Source organism: Myxine glutinosa, chromosome 11 (assembly GCF_964187855.1).
Source record: "Myxine glutinosa chromosome 11, kmMyxGlut1.1, whole genome shotgun sequence".
In the NCBI taxonomy this organism is placed as follows: domain Eukaryota; kingdom Metazoa; phylum Chordata; class Myxini; order Myxiniformes; family Myxinidae; genus Myxine; species Myxine glutinosa.
In genome coordinates, this window is record NC_136271.1 from 36,963,753 (window position 1) to 36,988,593 (window position 24,841).

Consider the following 24,841-nt stretch of genomic DNA (forward strand, 5'->3'; position numbering starts at 1 on the left):
CTCATTTTACTGACCTCGGAAGGATTTCAGACGGAGCCAACCCACCTGGTGTCTTGATGGCTCGACAGGGGCTCAATCTCAAGAACTTAAGCCAGCCACTTTATCCGTGAAGCCAACACCAGGCTTAGGCGAATGCTATAAAGTCGTCAAACGTTAAATATACACTGATCCTCCATTTTATACGCAAAGCGTATTGCACTTTGCAAAATTCTTTCCTTGCACTAAAAATAAATGTTGGCAGACATGACAAGTTCAGCTGATGAGCAAAAATGATCAACAAAAAAATCTACCAAATGACCCATATAATTTAAATAACTTGTCATTTCATTGTTCATCGTAAGAATAATGATCAAAGTTTAAAAAGAAAGAATTGAATTGCATCCCCAAAACTAGATGGTATTCATAGAATACTTACCCTGCCAAGTCAACTTGGTGCGAGCCAACTCTTGTTTTTGAAGGTTTTTTTTTTCGTTGATCCAATATGGCTGCCAGACCACGTGATCGATGACATCATACATTTATATTCTCTAATATAATTGTTGCACAGATCACGCTCAATAAATTTCAAACTGATCAGACAAAGCGTTGTCCCTGTCGAATTATGACGTCATAATTACGACACCAATTCCGTCATCGTTAACAGCACCTACTCCCCATGTGGAGTTCTTTACAATGAGTCACGTTTCAATTTCTTCCATGGAGCCGTTTTGGAGATTTAAAGGTGCAACGTTTTTCAGTTTTTCCTAGATGGCGCCTGTACCACGTGACCTATTAAATCATAATTATCATTAAAATATTCTACAGGTGGAGGTGCTTCTATGGTAACAATTTCGTGTACATCAGATCAACAGTTGCAGAGAAAAAAATTCATACTGATTGGATTAAACGTTATACTTGTCGAATTATGACGTCATAACGAAGGCACCGATGACATCAATAACGTCTTATTCTCCATGGGGAGTACTTGACAATGAGCCATGTTTACATTTTTTCTATTGAGCGGTTTCAGAGATATAGAGGTATGAAGTTTTTTCCAAGATGGCGCCTGTACCACGTGACCTATGACGTCATAATTATTATTTAAATATTCTATAGGAGGCGGTACTCCTATGGGACCAACGGTTGCTGCGAAAATGAATTTTTAAAATGCAAACACGTCCGGACGCACCCGAATGCCTAACCATGCTTTTCGCTCCGTGAGCGCAGGTAATGAACTTCAAATCGTGATTAGGCGATTGGTATTCAAAATGTTTTTGCAACCCAGGCACATTATATAGAAACGACGTCATGAGTTTTCGTCTTTATTACCTCCGCCATCGAAGGATATCTCTCAAAAACTTGTGGACCGGTTGGGTGTGTGACCAAGATGCACGATTCGATTTTGGTGAAGATCTGGATCCAAGGAAATTTTTATTTGCTCACCTGGAACGAAGTTCAGGTGAGCTTATGCGATGACGCACCGTCTGTCAGTCTGTAAACACTTGAAACTTTTTCTCTGAAACCGCTGATGGGATTGAGACCAAATTTGGCACAAATAATATTTGTTGTGTGGTGACTAAAGTATATTCACTGCATTAAAAAAAACGGGTCTAATGGGGGGGTCTACGGGGGTCAAAGTGGATCCAAGTTTGACCCCCAAAATAGGTATTTGCTTTTTTCTCAGAAACTACACCTGCAATTCCGATGAAACTTCGCCACAACCAATGCTTGTTCAAGGCATTAGAACAATTAGGGTCTTCGGAGGTGTAAGGGGTTGGGGACGGGGGTTGCCCCCCAAAATAGGTATTTTTTTTTTCTTTGTTTAAAGTTTTATGATTATGTTTGTGTGATTCTACATGCTGCCCTGTCTTCTAGCAAACATTGAAATTGGTTTAAAATACCTTTAGACGGTGCAGTATTCTGTTTATTAGTCCCCTACCTGTGCACACTGGAGGGACTATAGGTTTGGACTCGGTCCCTCCGTCTGTCCGTCTGTCCGTCCATCAGTCCGTCACGCAAAGAACAGTTTTCCGGACTTTATTTTCTACTCTTAATGCTAATGATTTCAAACTTGGCACATGGTTTCCTCATGATAAGTAACAGATCAAGTTCAAACTTCACGACGTTTCGATCATTTTTGACAAAGTTATGGCACTTTGAACTTTGGGAATTCTGATAAATCTGATGATCCTTAACTCAGTGGCATTTTAACTTTTAATTTCCTTTAAAAAAACATTTTCTCTGCAATAATTGGACCGATTGAGATCAAGTTTTCACCGTAGGAGGGACTCGGTCTGCAGAATATTTTAATGGTAATTATGACGTCACGTGGTTCGGCCGCCATATTGTTTTTCGTAAAAACACAAAAAACCCCTTTTCTCTGCAACGGCTGAACAGATCGAGGCCAAACTTTGTAAGCACAATCGCATACCCATGACGAACAAAAAAGTCAGCGAGCATGACGTCATGTGTCACATGGTTTCAGAGTTATGACGTTTTTAAGCATGAACCTTTAAAACCGAGCTCCTCCGTCATTTTGGATCCAATCGAGGGGAAACTTCACAGATCTGTTCAGCATGTCAGTCTACTAAAATGTCCTTTTGGAATTTGCAATAGGTCACGTGGTTTGGCAGATATCGTGAATTAAACGAAAATATTTTAAAAATGGATATCTCTTGAATCGCTAGTTCCTCAGACTGTGAGTTGGTAATTATATAATTCACACAGTGCAATACGAGCAGGCTGCTCCACGGAGCGAGCTTGCAGGCTTATCAATGAGGCGAGGCGTGACACACATGTGTCTCAGCATACCTCAGATCAAGTTTGAAAACCAGCATCAACCGTGCATAAATTTGCATATTCGATCATTTTTGACAAAGTTATGGCACTTTGAACTTTGGTAGGGGACCTGTATTGCAGCGCAATACTCAGAATGCTTGTTCTTCCAGAAAAGCGCCCAGGGGTATTGCCCCTATTTTTTCTCTTCCTGCATGTGTTTGCTCTTTTTACCCTCCGCTGAGGAGAGGGTATTGCATTTTAGTTTGTCTGCTTGTTTGTCTGTTTGTTTGTGTCTTTGTTACTTGCCGGAAAAGATTCCGGCAAGTATGTTGATCGGTTGGTTTGTCTGTCTGTCTGTGCGCAGCACTACGTCTACACCGTTGCATGTAGAATTGCCAAACTTTACACACATATTTGTCTTGACGTGGAATAGACTGTGCCCAATTTTTAACTCTCTCGGCCCAAGGCCTCCATTATGATGTCATAATTTGATAATTCGACAATTACAAAACTTCATCCAATCAAGATGCAATTTCTTGAGCACCATGTGGAGAAATTTGTGGAGAAAAAAAAATAATGATGACGTCATCGGTCACGTGGTTCGGTCTCCATATTTGTCCAAAATGGCCGATAAAAAAGTACATTCCAACAAGTCCTCGGTCACTGACCGATTTTTCATTTGTCTGTTTGTTTGTTTGTCTGTTTGTTTGTCCGCACAGAATAAATATGATTTTATCTGCAACCGTTGGTCTGATTGAAAGGAAATTTTCACCATAGGTGCAACTCCACCTGTCGAATTTGAAAATTATAATTACGAAGTCATATGTCACGTGGTTCGGCCGCCTTCTTGAAAAAATTGAAAAACTTTGCACCTCTATATCTCCGAAAGCGTTGAATAGAAGAAATTGAGACATGGCTCATTGAAAAGAACTCTCCATGTGGAATAGAATATGTTAATGATGATGTCATAGGTGCCTCAATTATGACGTCATAATTCGACAAGTACAAAACTTCATCCGATCAAGATGAAATTTATTGAGTGTCATCTAGGGATAAATTGGTGGAGCGGGAAAAAAAAAAGATGTCATCGGTCACGTGTTTCGGCCGCCATCTTGGAAAACCCGAAAAACTTTGCACCCCTATATCTCTGAAAGCGCTGCATACAAAAAAAATTGAGACATGGCTCATTGTAAAGAGCTCTCCATGTGGAATAACATATGTTAATGATGATGTCATAGGTGCCTCCATTATGACGTCATAATTCAACAAGTACAAACTTCATCCAATCAAGATGAACTTTCATGAGCATCATCTAGGGATAAATTGGTGGAGAGAAAAAATAAAGACGACATTGTCAGTCATGTGGTTCGGCCGCCATATTTGTTTTAACACAAAAGCCTTCAAAAAAACACTGAAAAAACGTCCTGGCGAGGGTTTGCAATCTCTGATTGCTCTTTCTTGTTCACCTTTGCATCATACTTGGATGATAGACGTGTAAACTTTTTTGGAGGGAGGGGCCTTAAACATTTTTTTCCTGCTGTGAAAGACTTGTTTTAATTATATATTCCTTACAAGGCTTGATGTGTTTTTTGTTGATTATTTATTTTGTACTTTCAACAAATTCATGTTTTAAAATGGGTTCGTATAATTTCGAATTTCTTTAGCATTATTAAAAACTGTCGCGTGATTCCCTCAGTTAACACCAGGAGAGTCACCGAAGGCAAATCGAGCGTTACTCGGAGGCGATGATCAAATGCGGATTTTACTATATGCGCCGGAGGAAGAAAGAGAAGTAGAGGAAGCTGAAGAGCTTACCTGTGGTCCCGCCGCAATTCCCGAACCTGCGGAAAATAAACTCACACGAAAACGGATTTACAAATGTCCAGAAAATAACGAAAGGATCACGGCAAACCACCAAGTGTAAACCATTTCAAGAGACTGTTTTTTGTTAAGACTATGGTACATTGATGATGGTGATCAATAGAGATGACTATTGCATTATTTTGGAGACAATTGATCTTGTCTTAAACTTCCTGCGTGGTCTGGCCTTTTGAGCCTAAATTTTTATTTCGGTATCAGGCAAAAATGCTAGTGATGAAAATCGGCCATTTGATGCAAAACAATGATGGATCATGGTCATTGAATAGCACAGGCATTTAATAACAAGAATGACTGCACTGTGGTCACAACCTGCGACAAAATCTGGTAACGGGCCGATTGGAAAATGCGTATTTAAAGCACTCTTAAAACGATGAACAGCGCGATTGGGAAACACACATTTAATGCACTATTAAAAAATTAACTCAGCACCTCACCATTTGTTCTGATGGGCTTGATTAAACCTTACTATTATTCGACATATGATTAGATTTTTCTTTGTTTATGGGCAGTGTATAATAATTGCAACAATCCCGTGCAGTGTATAATCAGCAGAGGCGTACAGGCCTAATATTGTCATGTCAGTGGCCGATGAAAACGAGCCCTGGACAGATAGCCGAACAGTTAACTCCGAGGGGTCGTTCGAAACTTGGCGGTGTTATTTTTGGCACGCGTGGGCGAAGAAAACCAGGGTCTTACCTGCACAATGGAACCACAGGGCTTATTCCTCGAACGGTCGAACACACACGGCAAATAAAATGCCAGACAATAATGAATTTAATGAAATAAAGCAATGAGGTAAAAAATGAATGTTGACGAAAATTTAACGAAATCCTAATTTGAGGTGTCTCCCCACAGACACACAAAATAGACAGGGGGAAAGATTGAAGAAAATAGACCCAAAACACCCCAAAGACTCAAAATACCCTTAAAGGCCCAGAGGATCCAAAAGACCCTGAAGACCCTGAAGACCCAAAAGACACCGAAATGGTCAAAGATGCCTATTCCTCTGAAATGACGTGTGAGGTGTGCAGAGCTAGTATATACAATAGGCTAATGCCAGCTGTCTGTCTCTGCCCATCCCACCCAGAAACATGGAAACTCTCCTCGAAGATGAAAAAAAATCAAGTAAAAGTTGTTTCAAATTAATCTAAACCTAAAGGAAAATTATTTTTTTTAAATGCCAATCAGATAAAAAAATTGAACCCAGGCAGTGTATAGGCTACATGACTGCTCCTTGATCGCTCCCAAAAAATTTTCTTTGCTGTTAAGAAATAGGATTTTTGAATTTGACACTTCATATATACTCATTGGTTTTGACACCAACACAATTTTTTATTATGAACCGAATCTAGATCGACTGTAATCTAAATACTAGATCTACTGTAATCTAAATACTAGATCAACTGCAATCTGTATACTAGATCTACTGTCATCTAAATACTAGATCTACTGTAATCTAAATACTAGATCAACTGTAATCTGTATACTAGATCTACTGTAATCTAAATACTAGATCTACCGTAATCAAATACTAGATCTACTGTAATCTAAATACTAGATCAACTGTAATCTGTATACTAGATCTACTGTAATCTAAATACTAGATCTACTGTGATCTGTATACTAGATCTACTGTAATCTCTATACTAGATGTAATATCTGTCTACTAGATCTGCTGTAATCTGTATACTAGATCTACTGTAATCTAAATACTAGATCAACTGCAATCTGTATACTAGATCTACTGTCATCTAAATACTAGATCTACTGTAATCTAAATACTGGATCTACCGTAATCAAATACTAGATCTACTGTAATCTAAATACTAGATCAACTGTAATCTGTATACTAGATCTACTGTCATCTAAATACTAGATCTACTGTGATCTGTATACTAGATCTACTGTAATCTAAATACTAGATCTACCGTAATCAAATACTAGATCTACTGTAATCTAAATACTAGATCAACTGTAATCTGTATACTAGATCTACTGTAATCTAAATACTAGATCTACTGTGATCTGTATACTAGATCTACTGTAATCTCTATACTAGATGTAATATCTGTCTACTAGATCTGCTGTAATCTGTATACTAGATCTACTGTAATCTAAATACTAGATCAACTGCAATCTGTATACTAGATCTACTATCATCTAAATACTAGATCTACTGTAATCTAAATACTGGATCTACCGTAATCAAATACTAGATCTACTGTAATCTAAATACTAGATCAACTGTAATCTGTATACTAGATCTACTGTAATCTAAATACTAGATCTACTGTGATCTGTATACTAGATCTACTGTAATCTAAATACTAGATCTACTGTAATCTAAATACTAGATCTACCGTAATCAAATACTAGATCTACTGTCATCTAAATACTAGATCAACTGTAATCTGTATACTAGATCTACCGTAATCAAATACTAGATCTACTGTAATCTAAATACTAGATCAACTGTAATCTGTATACTAGATCTACTGTAATCTAAATACTAGATCTACTGTGATCTGTATACTAGATCTACTGTAATCTCTATACTAGATGTAATATCTGTCTACTAGATCTGCTGTAATATATATACTACATGTACTGCAAACCAAGCCGATATCTACATCATAACATGATCCTTCCTGCTGTTCCGATACGGAGTGGGTGTACGAGTTGAGAAAAAGCAACAGTTGGGAGGATAATTGGAAATGGAGAAAGGTGGGAATTTGTTCAGTGTGTAAAGAGTGAGGAATGAAGTTGCTGAAGATCGGGAGGACATAAATGCTGCCATTTTGTGTGCATAATAAATCGACCTCTGTCTGTCTCTGACACTCACAGACTCACTCACTCTTTCCTTCCTTGTTCGCGAATTTTTTTTGTCTACATGGATGTGTCACAAACAGAAAATCAAAACACTCACATCCTGTGGAGATGCGCCAGAGGATTGACATTTGATTCGTTTAATTTAATTCATGAAACTTTAATTTATTTTTTTCACTCTATTCTTATTTTTAACATTCGTGATACATTTCCTTAATCATTTCCTGCTCTTTTTTTACTTGGTCAAACTGAAAATACGGCACACATTTTATATAATAACATCATCACCAACAACAACTGTAAGGAAATGACGTTTGTCCTTTGAAACGCCCCTCCCCTCGCATGACGTCATCGTCGAAGGACGAACAACATTGAAGGCGAAGCCTTGTGATCCCGGTGTTTATTCATTTCATTGCTTTCGCCCTTTTCTGTCGAAATGCGAGAGATGTTTTTCTCCACAGAGCCGAAGATGGCCAAGTCGTTGGCGAAGCAGATGTATTGGACGAGTTGTTGTATTTGTTTTCACGTTCGAACCGGCACCATCTTACTGGGACTCTCGTATTTGGTACGTTGTCGTGCGACGTACGAACAAGGTGTGCGGGAATCCCCCCCCCCCAGGGGTTTTAAACGAGAAAAGGGTCGTGTAGCAACAACAACGGGATCTACCACATTGAACGCGAGCGACATTGACGTCGATGATTGTTAACGAGGGATTATCTTGTAACTTGTTTGTAGGTTGGTTCATTGGTGTCAATGGTCAATGCAATAGATACTCAATTCCAGAGCTATAATGGAGGTGGATTGAACGAGATTAACAAGAGAACACTGTTGTGTGGTTGTTGTGTGGTTGTTGTCATTCACAGCAATGGATAATTATTCATGAACTTTGACCCTTGGCAGTCACATGACTAACGTAACACACCACTTAACGAAAGTTGTGGAAAACCCATTTGGATGACATGGAACCACAACACTCATAGTCATAGAGGGCAGGACAATGTAAATAAAATGCACAACTGTGAGCACAGGACAAGGTGTGGTTAAGAGGTTTTTTGTATCCACTGTCGAGGCTCGTGGAGCAGTGAGACCATGGAATGGAGAATACAGGATTTAACAACACACACACACACGCACATTTACACGCACAGACACACACGTACACACATAGACACACACAGTTATATGCACATACACACACATAGACACACACACACACATAGACACACACATAGACACACACACATACACACACACACACACACACACACACACACAAAGTTACACACACACACACACACACACACACACACACACACACACACACAAAGTTACACACACACACACACACACACACACACACACACACACACACACACACACACACACAAAGTTACACACACACACACACACACACACACACACACACACACACACACATAGACACACACACACACACACACACACACACACAGTTACATGCACACACACACACACACACACACACACACACACACACACACACACATATACACACACACACACAGTTACACGCAGACACACATGTACACACATACACACACACACACACACACACACACAGTTACATGCACATACACAGACACACACACACACACACTGTTGCATGCACACACAGACACAGACACACACACACACACACACACACACATATATACACACACACAAACACACAGTTACACGCAGACACACATGTACACACATGTACACACATACACACACACACACACACACACACACACACACACACACACACACACACTGTTGCATGCACATATAAACACACACACGCACAAACACGTATTTGTGACATTTGGCAGGATTGAAAGATTTATTCCAAGTGTTTGACCAGCTTGTAATTTTTATGGACGTCTGAAGCGCAGGTAGAGGCTGCAGCCTGTCTGAAGGATGAGGGATGTCATGGCAGAGGGTGGTGTCATCAACAAGTAGAGAAAGAGGATTCTCTGGAGAGTCATGTAGATATTAATAATAATAATAATACATTTATTTTATATAGCGCTTTTCAAGAAGCCCAAAGGCGCTTTGACAGAGTACAAAAAACAAGTGCAAAAAGACAAAAATCAATAGGTAAATAATCAAAGCAAAAGGAAGGAGAAGGAGAAGAGATAGTCAGGGGTTAAATGCTGTGGGTTAAATGTTGAATGCAGTGTTGAACAGGTGGGTCTTGAGTGATGTTTTGAATGTGGTGAGTGAGGAGGAGTCTCTGATGGTGTGAGGTAGTGAGTTCCAGAGGGTGGGAGCAGCGATGGAGAAGGCCCTGTCCCCCCAGGATCTGAATTTGGTCCGGATGGGGGGGGGGGGGGGGGGGTCGGGTCAGGAGGTTGGTAATATCGATCATTTATGAAGATCAGGAATAGGACTGGACGTAGAACTCTGCCTTGGGGCACATTATTCTTAACAGGGAGAGGAGATGAAGGGACCTGCTCATAGTGGGGCAACTTAGCATAAGAATTATGCATTTTGTGAGGAAAGCCCCAAATTTGGCACACTAGTAGACTATCCTATTATGAACAGATTTGGATATTGGGCCATCTCAAATTCAGCCCCTGATGCCTGTGGCAGCTATTTTCCAAAATGGTCGCTAGCGGTTACTATAATTTCACAAACCCTTAGTGTACCAGTCGTTCAAAGGATAATACTAACACTAACATTGGTCTGAACATTTATTAAAAGCTGAATTAAGAAAAACATAACCTGTAGCCACCTCAAGTTTAAAGATAGCCGCCATTTTTCAAGATGGCCGCTAATTATTTGTTGTACCGGACGACTATCTCACTCATATAAATTGATCGAGTTGTCTGATTTAACTGATTTTAGTGTCAATTTGCCAATGTTAGACTATTTTAAAACATAATATTTAAAAACTTGCATGCCACTAGAAAATCAAAGATGGCCGTTTTTTTTTCAAAATGGCCGCCACTCATGGCATCGAGTTATTCACATACTAGTGAACATTTGTTTACTGTTTGGTATGATATCGAAATTGTTCTGAATCAGTGACACAGTCTGCTCTGTTCATGTTCTCTCAATTTTGTGAGCACTCTCCCTCACACACACACAAAGCTGTGCATTCAAGTGCGGCCTTTTTGCACTTGCAACGCTTCACACAGCTCTTCTTGCACTTGCACTATACTGGCTCATAGCAGGTGTGGGCTGCTTTGGGTAGCTTCGTCCAGTGTGGCTCGTACACCACCTCGTCATTCTTGACCCAGCCCCAGCTGGTTGGAGGAGGCAGCTCTGGCGTTGGTAGCAGTGTTTGACCCCACACATGGCCTCCTTGGTAGGCCGCCCTCTTCACATGCTCCTCCAGAGCTGCCTTAGTTGGCGGGATCAGCTGCACGTTGTTCCTCTTCGCGAAGAGTTTCTTCCGGGCCTTGTCAATGTCCTTGCACGTGCTGGTTCTGTCATAGGGCAGGATGACGAACCTCTCGATGGTGTGCATGACATCGTCTGGTATGCCACTTGGTGCAGAGGATAGCTTCAGCAGTGCGTCTGTAAGTTCTGGCAGAACGGTCCAGATTGTCCAGGCAGTCTTCTTACCATGTCCAGCAAAGCTAGATACAGTGTCACACTCAGTCAGAGCGTGAAACATAGGGAGTGCCTGTGCCTTCTCTGGTCCGAGGCCAGCTGCTATTTCGTGGGCTGCCAGGTACCGAAAACTCTTCCCAGTGCCAAATGCTAGCCACAGTTCATCTTCTGGTTGCAGTCCCTGGGCCACTGACACAGCCAACACCATGACATCGGTGTCAACTGTCTTGATCAGTATCTTGTGGTGACCATGGTTGGCTGCATGGGATGCATGCAACAACATTCGACTGTCAGCTCCTTCGTGGCTGCATGGGGCGAGCAAGGCCAGGTCTAGCAGCGATGGCTTGCTCAGGACTGCCTCTCCATCAGTGATAACCAGCTGCTTGTCATCCTGGTCAAACCACTTGAAGATAGCTTCTGATAGGAACTTGAACAGCTCAGTCTTGTTGGTGTCCACTCGGAGGAAGTTCTGCCAGTTTCCAGGTATAACTGCTGCTCCGACCACGCGTCTACGCACTCATTTTCCACGCTTTGATCTTGCACTGCCTTTCAGTGAATCAGCAATGTAGCGGTCCCAGACCAGGTCCAGGCATGACACAGTCTGAAGCTTTGTTGACAGGTACGGTATGAAGACATCCTGGGCATAGTCATCAAAGTTCTTGGCTACCGCAGGCTTCAGCATCTGGACAATGACTGCCCCATCAAGACCTAGGCTGGTGGTATCAGGAGCCTCTGATTGGGCATTGGAGAACTCTTCCAAGCATGTGAGGAGATCACTCTTCGTACCTAGATGGAGACTTTCTCCATCAGAGAGAGCTGGAGGACACGCTTGATTCTCATGACGAAAGAACTCTTCAAGGTTTCCATCCCTCGTCTGGCAACCAATGTAGAGCCGTGAGAAAAGTTCCATGTCGTTCCTGAGAGAGGCCAGCTGCTGTTTCCCTTTGCTCACACTTCTCGGGGTGGAAGTGCTGAACACCTTCAGCTTGTTCCGACGAATTGCATCATCAATTGGCTTGGTCCTTTCCACCAGGCATTCTCTGGTGAAAGCCTGGAACTGCTCTTGGCCAATCTTCTTCACATTCCTGACAGTCTCAACTGCAGCAGGACCTGCAATTTCCTTTGTGTCAAGGACAACCAGATCCATGCTCTCTTCCTCAAAGGGGTTGCCAAGCTCTTCTATGACGCTGACGGCGCGGACATCCTTGGCAAAAGAGGTCTGCACACTTGGTGTCTGGTCATGATGACGTGTGTCCTCTCACCTCCCCCAGTGTTGATGGCCATCTTGGAACTCTTCTATGGCCCTGGCAACTTCTGGCCCGGCAATCATCCAACGCCGCAGGGCACTTGGGTTGTCAGTGAGGCCGACTGCTCCACCACCTCCTTTGATGCAGGCGTTATTCTGTTCATGCGCCTGGTCTATTGGGATCGAAGAGAACACCTTCTTCATCTTCTGTACAGTGAAGTTGCCAGCCCTGAATTATCTGGCTACATCTGGGTGCTTCATTGGGAGTGCAACCATGTCCCTCAGGTGAACAGGGACCCACCTGGCAATAGTGTGTGTGGTCTAAGGCATGGAACCATAGGACCAGTTCCGTCAGGGCATCAAGGTACATCGTGAATGAAGCCTGCCGCAGAGAACGCACGTAGACCAGTACCAACATCTCTAGTTCCAGCACAGTTGCCCAGTACTGAAAGTTGGGAATGTCTTCTCCTCTCTGGTGACACCAGTCTTCAAACTCAGGCAGGTCTTCTGCATCATCAGCATATGTCATACAGTGGCGTTCATACGCACGGTGTTGCAGGATGTGCAGTGCCGCTGCAGTGATTTGATGAGCTCTTCTTGTGCGGGTGACGTGGGCAGCTCACAGGAAGGATTCGGCCATCCCTGGCGTTGCAATCTCAGCTTGCACCAAGGCTTGTACCCAGCCACTTCCTCGCAGCCAGTCGCCCAGCGTCTTCAGGGCGGCCATCTCGATGTGGAGCCCACCAAACATCACTACCATCTTTTCTTCACCATACTTCTCTGGCCACTTCCACTGAATCTGCTTTGCCAAGGCAAACAGTGGCTGGTCCAAGGTGACGACAGGTGTCTGGCCAGGATTCACATGTTCTACAGCATTCTTCACCACATCCATGGAGTGCCGGATCATGGCCACTGTGTGGGCACTCTCAAGGAACAGTGGAAGCAGGGCGGTGGGGCAGATGGTTTGAGCTAACGGCGGCTGGCGACTGGCATGAAACGCTAACCACGATATGTTCTCGGCTGTCCCAGTGTTGTCCTCTAGGACCCGCCTTGCGTGCTCTAGCCACAGGTATTCCTCCTCAGTCTGCTCCTTGAAGTCGTCTCTGGTCAAGGACACCACTCTAGTAGCTGGAACAGACAGGTTCTTCATGCTGGTAGTGACTGGGGGCACATCAGTATAGTAGTGTGGCAAGTGGCCGACCATCTTCGAGCTAGCATCTCTAGATCCACCAACGATTACAATGCTTCGGTCCACTCCTTCGCCAGTGAAAGAGGGGTGCTGGAGGAGGGAGATGGCTGTACCATGGAAGGACTCTTTCGCTGTCGTTGAACTGGGATTGTGGTCGATATTGTCTATGGCTGACGTTATGAAGACATTGCTGCGCATCTTTGGGGGGCAGACCACTTGTTCTCTGTGAAACTGTTGGCAGGCACTGTTCCCCATCTGAGCTGAGAGCTGGAGAACGCGGGCATAGGAGATGCTCATGCCCAGGTGTGACAACCTGTCTACTAACTCCCTCTTTCGTGTGTGAGCGTGCAACATCATCCCTACGTATGTGGGAACTGGGGTCTCCTGTGCAGCACTGTGCCTGGCAGTCACAGGTCCTGTGGTGCGATGTGCCCGCTTGTGCTTGATGTAGTTAAACTTCAGCATCTGGGCAATGGCAAGTGCTGCAGGGGTTGTGTCTGCCATCTGATCCTTAATGCTGGGACCCTCTAGGACCATGCTCACCAGGGCAAGCAGCAGTGATGGCACAGATTCTTCTTGGCATCCTTCAGGGAATCCGTTGAAGGGCTTAGCTTCTTCAAACATGTGGCGGCGCACGGTCTGTGCAGCACGTGCAAGATGGACCACATCATTATCATTGTCCAGCTCACAGGCTTTGATGAGAGCAGCCCCAACGTCTTCTTCAAATACCAGCAGGACGTCTCTCCCCTTTGTGTGTGCACGCATGTCAGGCAACTGGGTAAGGAGTCTCTGCTTCAGTCGTGTGGAGTGGACCCTCGTGTCGAGCTTAACCACTAGCTGTTCCATTCTGGACTGATAGAGCTCTACGAGATGAGCTAACTTGAACACCGGTGCTGTCTCCTCATCTAGCCTAGCTTCTTCTATGTAGAGGACCAGTTCGGCGAAGACAATACCTGATACTTCTCGCTCCTTGTCTTTGTACTTGGGTCCCTCAGACTGGGCCTTTCTAACACGGTTGTGCAGCACTGATAAGCACTTCTTATGGTACTTGGCTTCCTGGGCGACCATGTCCCCGGCACTGAGTCGACCGAGCAGTTCTGTGTCGTCAAGAAGGGCTGCCCAGTCTCGAACTTTACTGTCCATTTGAAATGTTGCAACTTCATGAAGACCATCGGTTCCTGCAGGTTGTCTGCAGAAGAAACACTGGGCTTCTTGGGCCTTCTCTGTACTTGATGATCTTGAATGAAATCTGGTGCGTGCATCTGGTACGTCATGGATCTCTCCTTCTGTCATGAGTGTTCGCTTTTCTGCTCTTTGCAATTTTGTATTGTTATATTTGAGCTTGCATGTTTGATGGTACAAAGCATTGTTTGCAACCATGGCCGCTTCAATGCCATACCCTTCATTGAGTCTTTCCAACTGAAGTGTTCCTGGAAATTGTCCAAGCTCACTTAATCTGATCAAATTGGCTGCGAGTGAACTGTACCCACTCCCAGAGTCTTTTCGCTTGGACTGTGAAGGACATGTAAGAGACTCTGCTTTGTCCTCTTGGCAAATGATACACAGCTTCCAGTTAGTCTGAGTTGGGTGCGTTGATGTTGATGGGACAGGACGCTCAAGGCCAACCAATTGGAAGCTCTTGGACATGGTCAAGTTGTTCAATGTTACACTAGGCTATATCTTCTGTTCACCAGCAACCACCACCATCAGGACCTGCAATGACACAATGTAATTGTTAACACACACATGCCCACACATACATAGACAGAATCAAGGGTCGATTTTCTCCTGATATAGTTGTCAAAGTTCATGCACCAAAGCACCTTTTGGGAATTTAGAGAGTAGGATAAATTAGTTATGAATTAAACCGGTTTTCTCCTCGCCCATAGTCATAAATACTATTGCCACTTCTACTACCAGGTGCCAAGCCAATAGTGCTATGTATGTTTATCATTGGTTTTCATTCAGAATCTGTGTCTTAATTAGACTAGTTAGTCCACTTTAACTTTTTTTTCTCAACCAAATCAAATTGTCACTTTCTTTGACCATTATTGGACCTTTATGAGTAAATAAACCTTCACTGTCAACCTGCATTCCTCTCCAGTAAAGCAGATATGTATCATAACAGTAACCGCTGGTGGCCATTTTGAAAAATGGCTGCCATAGCCATCAGAGGCCGAATCTGAGATGGCACAATATCCAGATCTTTTCATAATATGATAGTCTACGAGTGTGCCAAATTTGGTGCTTTCCTCACAAAATGCACAATTGTTATGCTATATTTAGCTTAGCTGCCGGACTATAAGAGCCACACATTGACGATGACAGTCGAGGAAGTCAGTAATTCATGTGTGGAGTTGACCTTGGATGCCATAGGCAGAGAGTTTGGAGAGCAAGGCAGGGTGCCCGACTCTATCGTTAGCTTGAGATATGCCCAGAGAGACGGCCCTGATCTCGTGTCGGACGTTGAGGGCCTCCATCCATTGTTGGGAGAGCAGAGTCAGCATGTCCAAGGTCGGGTAACCCAATCTGAATTCAAACTGATGGTCCGAGATGTGACCGTTTGAGAAAAGGTCAATTTAACCACGCAGCCACAGTCACTTTTACGAGGTAAATGTCAGTTATTTGTTATAAAGAGCCTGTCCTTATGGACGAGAGGAAGAGGAAGCAGAACTTGGAGCATCTCTGTAAAGCACAAAACAAACAAAGCCACAAATATGCAAACAGACACTGAAACACTGAAATAGACACTCAAACACAAAAATAGACACTCAAACACTGAAATAGACACTCAAACACTGAAATAGACATACAAACACTGAAATAGACATACAAACACTGAAATAGACATACAAACACTGAAATAGACATACAAACACTGAAATAGACATACAGACACTGAAATAGACATACAGACACTAAAATAGACACTCAAACACTGAAATAGACACTCAAACACTGAAATAGACATACAGACACTAAAATAGACACTCAAACACTGAAATAGACAAACAAACACTGAAATCGACATACAGACACTAAAATAGACATACAGACACTAAAATAGACATACAGACACTAAAATAGACATACAGACACTAAAATAGACACTCAAACACTGAAAGAGACACTCAAACACTGAAATCGACATACAGACACTGAAATAGATACTCAAACACTGAAATCGACATACAAACACTGAAATGGACATACAGACAGTGAAATAGACACTCAAACACTGAAATAGACACTCAAACACTGAAATAGACACTCAAACACTGAAATAGACACAAACACTGAAATAGACACTCAAACACTGAAATAGACACTCAAACACTGAAATAGACACTCAAACACTGAAATAGACATACAGACACTAAAATAGACACTCAAACACTGAAATAGACACACAAACACTGAAATAGACACACAAACACTGAAATAGACACTCAAACACTGAAATCGACATACAAACACTGAAATCGACATACAAACACTGAAATCGACATACAAACACTGAAATCGACATTCAAACACTGAAATAGACACACAAACACTGAAATAGACATACAGACACTGAAATAGACATACAAAGACTGAAATAGACACACAAACACTGAAATAGACACTCAAACACTGAAATCGACATACAAACACTGAAATCGACATACAAACACTGAAATCGACATACAAACACTGAAATCGACATACAAACACTGAAATAGACACTCGAACACTGAAATAGACACACAATCGCGAGATCTCGGAGACGGTGGGAGGGATTTTCGAAGCTCCACACGGTCCCCATGTTTTTCGAAGTTAAGTCTGTTCACAATTGTATTTTGTCGAAACTGTATTTATCTTTCGGGGTGTGAAGTTATTGTGTGCAACTTTGGTTGTTTCTCGGTGTTTATCTTTCATAAATTGATCGTCTGTTTGCTGTGTCGCGAGCAAGGCCTTTGCCGCGTCGCGAACGATTTGAAATCGAAGTTAAGTGATTGTTCCCATTTGTATTTTCGTTAAAACTGTATTTATTTATGGTGTTGTACATATATTGTGTCCCGACGAAGATTTTTCAGTGCAAATCTTTCATACCTGTATTGAAAATCGTGTTAATTCGTGTCGTGTCTTGAGGCCTTGTACAGTGTACACTGTACAACCTTGAGGCTTTGTTTTTCTCTCAGCGGTCTGTCGTTTGTGATCCAATAACTTTCGTTCTCTGTATTCCCAGGCTTTTCACCCATAGCCTACTTCCTTGTGTAAATCTCAACTCAAAAAAAACAAAACAAAAAACATTTCCTTCTCTGTTCTCATTCGTTTATTCATTCTTATTCGTTCGTTCGTTCTTCGACCACGTGTTTCTCCCCCATTTCCCCAGATAGTTTTCACTGTTATTAACCTTCAATGTTTACACTTTCCCCTCAAGTTATGTATTCCGTCATATTTTATAACACCTTGTTCTTCTTCTTCTTTAAAAGGCTGCTTTCGACTTGCTCACCAAATCAATTCATCCCAAAAAAAATATCCATCTCCTATAGTGCCTTTTTTCTACATTCCCGAAACTCTCCTGCACTCCATCCTCCATCCAGCGTCCTTAAACGTATTTTTAACTCGAAGGTCACAAGAAACTCATTTTGCAATAAATGTTCGTTTCCCATAAATCGTACACTTTCTAAAATCCAATCTCACCCCTCCCCTCCAAATCTTCCCCATAACCCCTCCCCTCCAAATCTTCCCCATCACCCCTCCCCTCCAAATCTTCCCCATCACCCATCCCTTTCAAATCTCCCCCCTTGCCCCCTCCCTCCTAAACTACCCCCTCACCCCTCCCCGCCAAGACGCCCCCTCGCCCCTCCCCTCCTAGACTCCTCCCTCACCCCTCCCCTCCAAATCTCCCCCATATCCCATCCCTTTCAAATCCCTCCCCTTGTCCCTTCCCTCCCAAACTCCCCCCTCACCCCTCTCCTTCAAATCTCCCCACCCTCATTGCTTCTCAATTTCCCCCCTCTCACTCCCCCTCCTCAAAGCGTCCTCCCCGCTTCTTCCCCCTTCCAACTCTCACCTCCATCTCCCCCAACCTTCTGCCTCGCTCCTCCCCCTCCTCAAATAACACCTCATTGTGCCTCACCCAATCACCATCAAACCTTTTGTCCGCCCCATCCTTCCCTTTCTCCGACCTATTCTGAAATCTCTGACACACCTTCAACAGCTCTCCCTACCTCTTCCACCTCTTCCACATCTTACCCTACCCCTCCTCCCCCCTGTTCTGTATCTGATGCTCCCCCTTCCTCTTCATTAACGGTATGGACCTCAAACATCCGGGGCCTTCGTTCAAACTTAACTGATCTCTCCATACAGGTTGCTTCTGTCAAACCAGACGTGATCTGCTTAACAGAAACTTTCCTCCTTTATGATGTCTCTGATACCTTAGTATCTCTCCCGGGCTACTCCCTCCTCCGGTATGATAGACCTGAGCCTCGTCCTGGAGGCGGGGTTGCTTTCTTTATCAAAAACTCTCTTCCTCACTCGCCCTGCACTGCACTCTCTCCACCTCACCCCCAGGAATACCTCTGGCTACGGCTTCCCCTTCGCTCCCACCTCTTGTTTATATGTGTGTTGTACCGTCCACCAAACAGTGATGACTCCATCTACATCTCGCTGTCAGATAATATGGACCAACTTCTATCTACTCATCCCAACTCTCTCTTCCTCATATGTGGTGATTTCAACTGTCATCATGCCAGTTGGCTGGGTGTGGGTACCTCTCTCACCAGCCATGGCTCCTCAGCAAAGGACTTCTGCGACTCACTGGGACTGACACAATCTGTCAATTTCCCGACCCAGATCTCAGTCAACGGAACATCTTCTCTTCTGGACTTGGTTATGACCAACTTCCCTGAAAATGTCTGCTGCTCTTCTTCTGCTCCAATCGGATCATCTGATCATGTCCTTGTTAAAGTGGACATCTCTCTGACCACCCTCAGGGAGCCTGCTCAGCGTCGACGAGTCTGGCATTTCACTCAGGCCAACTGGCACGGTCTTCAAGCAGCCATCAATCATCTGGACTGGTCTCCCATCTCTACCACCTCTGACATCAACTCATCCTGGGAATTCTTCCAAAGTAAATTGCTCTCTCTCATGCACAGATTTATCCCATCTCGTCTTCAGTTGTCATACCCTTCCTCCCGTCCATGGTACACGGAATCTTGTGGTGAGGCTGTTGCCCAGAAACAACTTGCCTTCGTCTCCTGGAAAGCAAATCCAACGGAAGGAAATCTCATTTCCTTTCACAAAGCCCGAAACAAGTGTGTGTCCACCCTCAGGAGAGCCAGGAAACAATATCTCTCCGTTCTCAAGACCGAACTCTCTTATCTGTCTCCCTCTTCCAAATCCTGGTGGCGTCTGGTCAAATCCGTTTCTGGTGTTTGTTCCCCCTCCATCCCCTCCCTTACCTCAAACGGCTACACAGCTGACTCCGCACGTGAAAAAGCTGAATGCCTCAACTCTGTGTTTGCCTCTAAATCTTGTGTCCCAAACCCATCCCTCTCTGTACCCACCATACCCAGTCGTACCCTGCTGCTCCTGGACTCCGTGTCCTTTCCTCCTGACAAGGTGGAAAAGTTTCTGTCAACCCTCGACTCTGATTCTGCAACTGGACCCGACGGCATCAGCCCACGGGTCCTAAAATCCTGCTCTGCCGCTCTATCTCACCCTCTCTCTGTTCTCTTCACCCTCTCCTTTGCTCAAGGTCAACTGCCATCTGCTTGGAAATCAGCCAACATCACCGCTTTGCACAAAAAAGGTGCAAAAACAGATCCTAGCAACTACAGACCAATCAGCCTTCTCCCAATTATCAGCAAAGTCATGGAATTCATAATTGCTTCGGATATGAAATCTTTCCTCTTCTCCAATGGCTTGATCTCTGATCATCAATTTGGTTTCAGACCAGGTCACTCTACTCTGGACATGCTGCTTCTGCTGTCTCAACAATGGATGGAGGTCCTCAATGCCAAACAGGAAATTAGAGCTGTTTCCCTCGACATATCACGTGCCTTCGACACGGTCTGGCACCCCGCTCTGCTCACCAAACTCTCCTCCTTTGGTATCCATGGAAATCTCCACGCATGGCTGGCGGACTTCCTCTCTAGTCGTCATCAACGTGTGGCCCTGAATGGGTTTCTCTCATCTCCTCTTCCTGTTCAGGCTGGAGTTCCCCAAGGCAGTGTTCTGGGCCCCGTGCTTTTTCTGGTCTTCATCAATGATCTCTCTGACTCTCTTGAAAATCCTCTCTATCTCTTTGCTGATGACTCCACTCTCTGCCGCTCCATTCCTCTTCCCTCAGATCGGCAGTCTGCAGCCTCCTCACTCTCTGAAGACTTGGACAAAATCACAGACTGGTCAAACAAGTGGAACATGTCTTTCAATCCTGACAAATCTCACACTCTTACTATGTCTCTCCGAAAAGATCGACTGGACAACCCTCCCATCTACTTTCTCAACAATCCTCTCCAAGAAGTTCTGTCGCTCAAGCTTTTGGGTCTCACTATCTGCCATGATCTTTCTTGGGAAAACCACATTTCCAAGCTGGCCTCCAAAGCCAGTCGCCGACTGGGCATCCTCCGTCGTGCGAAGTCCTTCCTCGGCACACCTGAGCTCCTCACCACATACAAGGCTTTCATCCGCAGCTCAATGGAATACTGTTCTCCCCTATGGGCCGGTGCTCCTGCCTCACACCTAGCTCGGCTTCACGCTGTTGAAACCAAAGCTTTCAGAATTATTGGAATCTCCCACGATGAAGCTATCTCTGAGGGCCTTTCACTCACTCACCGCAGGCAGGTTGGTGGTCTTTCTGTCTTCTACCGACTCCTCTCCGGCCTTGCACCCCCAGCTCTCTCTGTGCTCTGTCCCCCAAATATTCCTACAGGTCGCACAAGATCTGCCAGCAACCCTCTGATGGTTAAACTGCCGAAATCTCGGCTCTCTGCTCACCTTCACTCTTTCATTCCTCTTTTCTCCCGCCTCTGGAACAAACTCCCTCACTCCCTTCAATCCCACCCCTCCCTCCAGGTCTTTAAAACAGCTGTTCACCACCATCTCTTATCTTCCCCCATCCAAAACCTTGATCTTTTCTACCCCCGCTAATTCACCCCAGATCCACCTTGTTTGAAATTCCAACTTCTTTCCTGGAAGTCCTGGCAGTGTCCATATGTTTTATACCTCTCCCACCGCCCCCTTCCCATGCCCCCCCCCCCCAAAGCCCTCGCCCTCTCTCAGATCTCTCGATGTCTCCATGTCTCTCGGTCCCTGCTCTCAAATGTTGTGTTTGTGTCCTTCCCCCTCTCTCCCCATCTTGTCTACCGCTCCCGATGTTATATGTTTTATGTGTCGGTTTGTCTTTCTGTGTGATTAATGTTCGCTCTTTCACGAGCCTCGATCTTGTATCCAAAAAAAAAAAAAAAAAAAAAAAAAACTGAAATAGACATACAGACACTGAAATAGACACTCAAGCACTGAAATAGACATACAAACTCTGACATTGACATACAGACACTGAAATCGACATACAGACTGAAATTGACATGCAGACACTGAAATTGACATACAGACACTGAAATCGACATACAGACACTGAAATTGACATACAGACACTGAAATTGACATACAGACACTGAAATTGACATACAGACACTGAAATTGACATACAGACACTGAAATTGACATACAGACACTGAAATCGACATACAGACACTGAAATCGACATACAGACACTGAAATTGACATACAAACACTGAAATCGAGATACAGACACTAAAATAGACACTCAAACATTGAAATAGACACTCAAACACTGAAATAGACAGACAGACACTAAAATATACATACATACACTAAAATAGACATACAGACACTAAAATAGACACTCAAACACTGAAATAGACACTCAAACACTGAAATCGACATACACTGAAATCGAAATAGACACTAAAATAGACATACAGACACTAAAATAGACACTCAAACACTTAAATAGACACTCAAACACTGAAATAAACATAGAAACACTGAAATAGACACTCAAACACTGAAATCGAAATACAGACACTGAAATTGACATTGAAATAGACATACAAACACTGAAATAGACACTCAAACACTGAAATCGACATACCGACACTGAAATCGACATACAAACACTGAAATAGACATACAAACACTGAAATAGACATACAGACACTGAAATCGACATACAAACACTGAAATCGACATACAAACACTGAAATAGACATACAGACAGTGAAATCGACATACAAACACTGAAATCGACATACAAACACTGAAATAGACACTCAAACACTGAAATAGACACTCAAACACTGAAATCGACATACAGACACTGAAATTGACATACAGACACTGAAATCGACATACAAACACAGAAATAGACACTCAAACACTGAAATAGACATACAGACACTGAAATAGACATACAGACACTGAAATAGACATACAGACACTGAAATAGACATACAGACACTGAAATAGACATACAGACACTGAAATAGACATACAGACACTGAAATCGACATACAGACACTGAAATTGACATACAGACACTGAAATCGACATACAGACACTGAAATCGACATACAGACACTGAAATCGACATACAGACACTGAAATCGACATACAGACACTGAAATCGACATACAGACACTGAAATCGACATACAGACACTGAAATCGACATACAGACACTGAAATCGACATACAGACACTGAAATCGACATACAGACACTGAAATCGACATGCAGACACTGAAATCGACATACAGACACTGAAATCGACATGCAGACACTGAAATCGACATACAGACACTGAAATCGACATACAGACACTGAAATCGACATACAAACACTGAAATCGACATACAGACACTGAAATCGACATACAAACACTGAAATCGACATACAGACACTAAAATAGACACTCAAACATTGAAATAGACACTCGAACACTGAAATAGACATACAGACACTAAAATAGACATACAGACACTAAAATAGACATACAGACACTAAAATAGACATACAGACACTAAAATAGACACTCAAACACTGAAAGACACTCAAACACTGAAATAGACACTCAAACACTGAAATAGACACTCAAACACTGAAATCGACATACAAACACTGAAATAGACACTCATACACTGAAATAGACATACAGACACTAAAATAGACACTCATACACTGAAATAGACACTCAAACACTGAAATGGACACTCATAAACTGAAATAGACACTCAAACACTGAAATAGACATACAGACACTGAAATAGACACTCAAACACTGAAATAGACATACAGACACTGAAATAGAGATGTATACACTCAAACAGACTTTTCCTTTCTGAATTATTCAGTATATGGAATGATAAAATAAAAATAAAAATATATCAAAGTATAATTTGCACAAGTCAGAATTTTACGCAACATTGTTTATCACAATATCATCAACTCGTCCGCAGTGTTTTCTCTCAATCTGCTTATTTTACCAATACGCTATCCATAAACGCTATCTATCCCCTTTCTTAAGTTGTATCTGCCCCTTGTAACACTTAACCGATTACTTCACCCTATTTCTGTTTAAGATTTTAGCTTTGTTGTTGTTGTTGTTGGCAGGTAATGTATGCTGTCACCGTCACTTTCCTTCTTGCGGCTTCAATAAGCCCGGATCAGATTGTTGAGTTTTCGAAGAGGTACAACATTCCTGGGTCGTACTACTCGATGGCCGACGGTGTCGGTGAGTTGATAACACCACTTTTCATCGAGTTGACATTCCAATACAAAGGCTACTTGTCGTGTGTACGTATAGTGAAGATGTGATACGTTCTCCAGTGCTTCTCTGAATTCTTGTTTTCATTATATTGTTGTGGATCTCGGATTACGGCGCTCCCCTTACCGAGGGGGGTTTAATCCCCTCATCTTTGAAGCTGGCCGTCCGAGTCCTAGAAGATATCGTGCTCCTTTGCGGGGTTGAGATTGACCAGGGTGACTGGTCAATGGAGTCCCAGATACCTTCGCCAACCTCGCCGCAAAGCAGGGCGCTACTTCTGCCCGAGCCACGGACAAGATGGGATGTTGCCGAGCTGTTTAGCAATCCGAAGCTCGAGCCGTTAGCGGCAGTCTAAACCCGATTATAGCGGTTCCTATATCGTGCCACCGATATTCAATTGGGGACAGGACGCAAGCGATCGGATGAGAGGAACCAAAGTAAAGGAGGAACAAATATAATTTATTAATCATGTACAATAACGAAGAGGAAACGAAAGAAGGGAATATACAAGAGAAGAAG

General features: G+C 43.3%; 1 protein-coding gene across 1 annotated transcript in view; it reads left to right on the forward strand.

Annotated features, from left to right (window-relative positions):
• The first annotated feature begins 7,780 nt into the window (after positions 1–7,780).
• Positions 7,781–24,841, forward strand: part of LOC137436577 (lysosomal-associated transmembrane protein 4B) — a 34,261-nt gene continuing 17,200 nt past the window's right edge. Inside the window, exons 1-2 of the mRNA XM_068130498.2 lie at positions 7,781–8,029; positions 24,169–24,289. Of these exons, the coding sequence (XP_067986599.1) occupies positions 7,901–8,029; positions 24,169–24,289 (250 nt within the window). The 5' untranslated portion in view covers positions 7,781–7,900. The remainder of the gene's footprint in view (positions 8,030–24,168; positions 24,290–24,841) is intronic.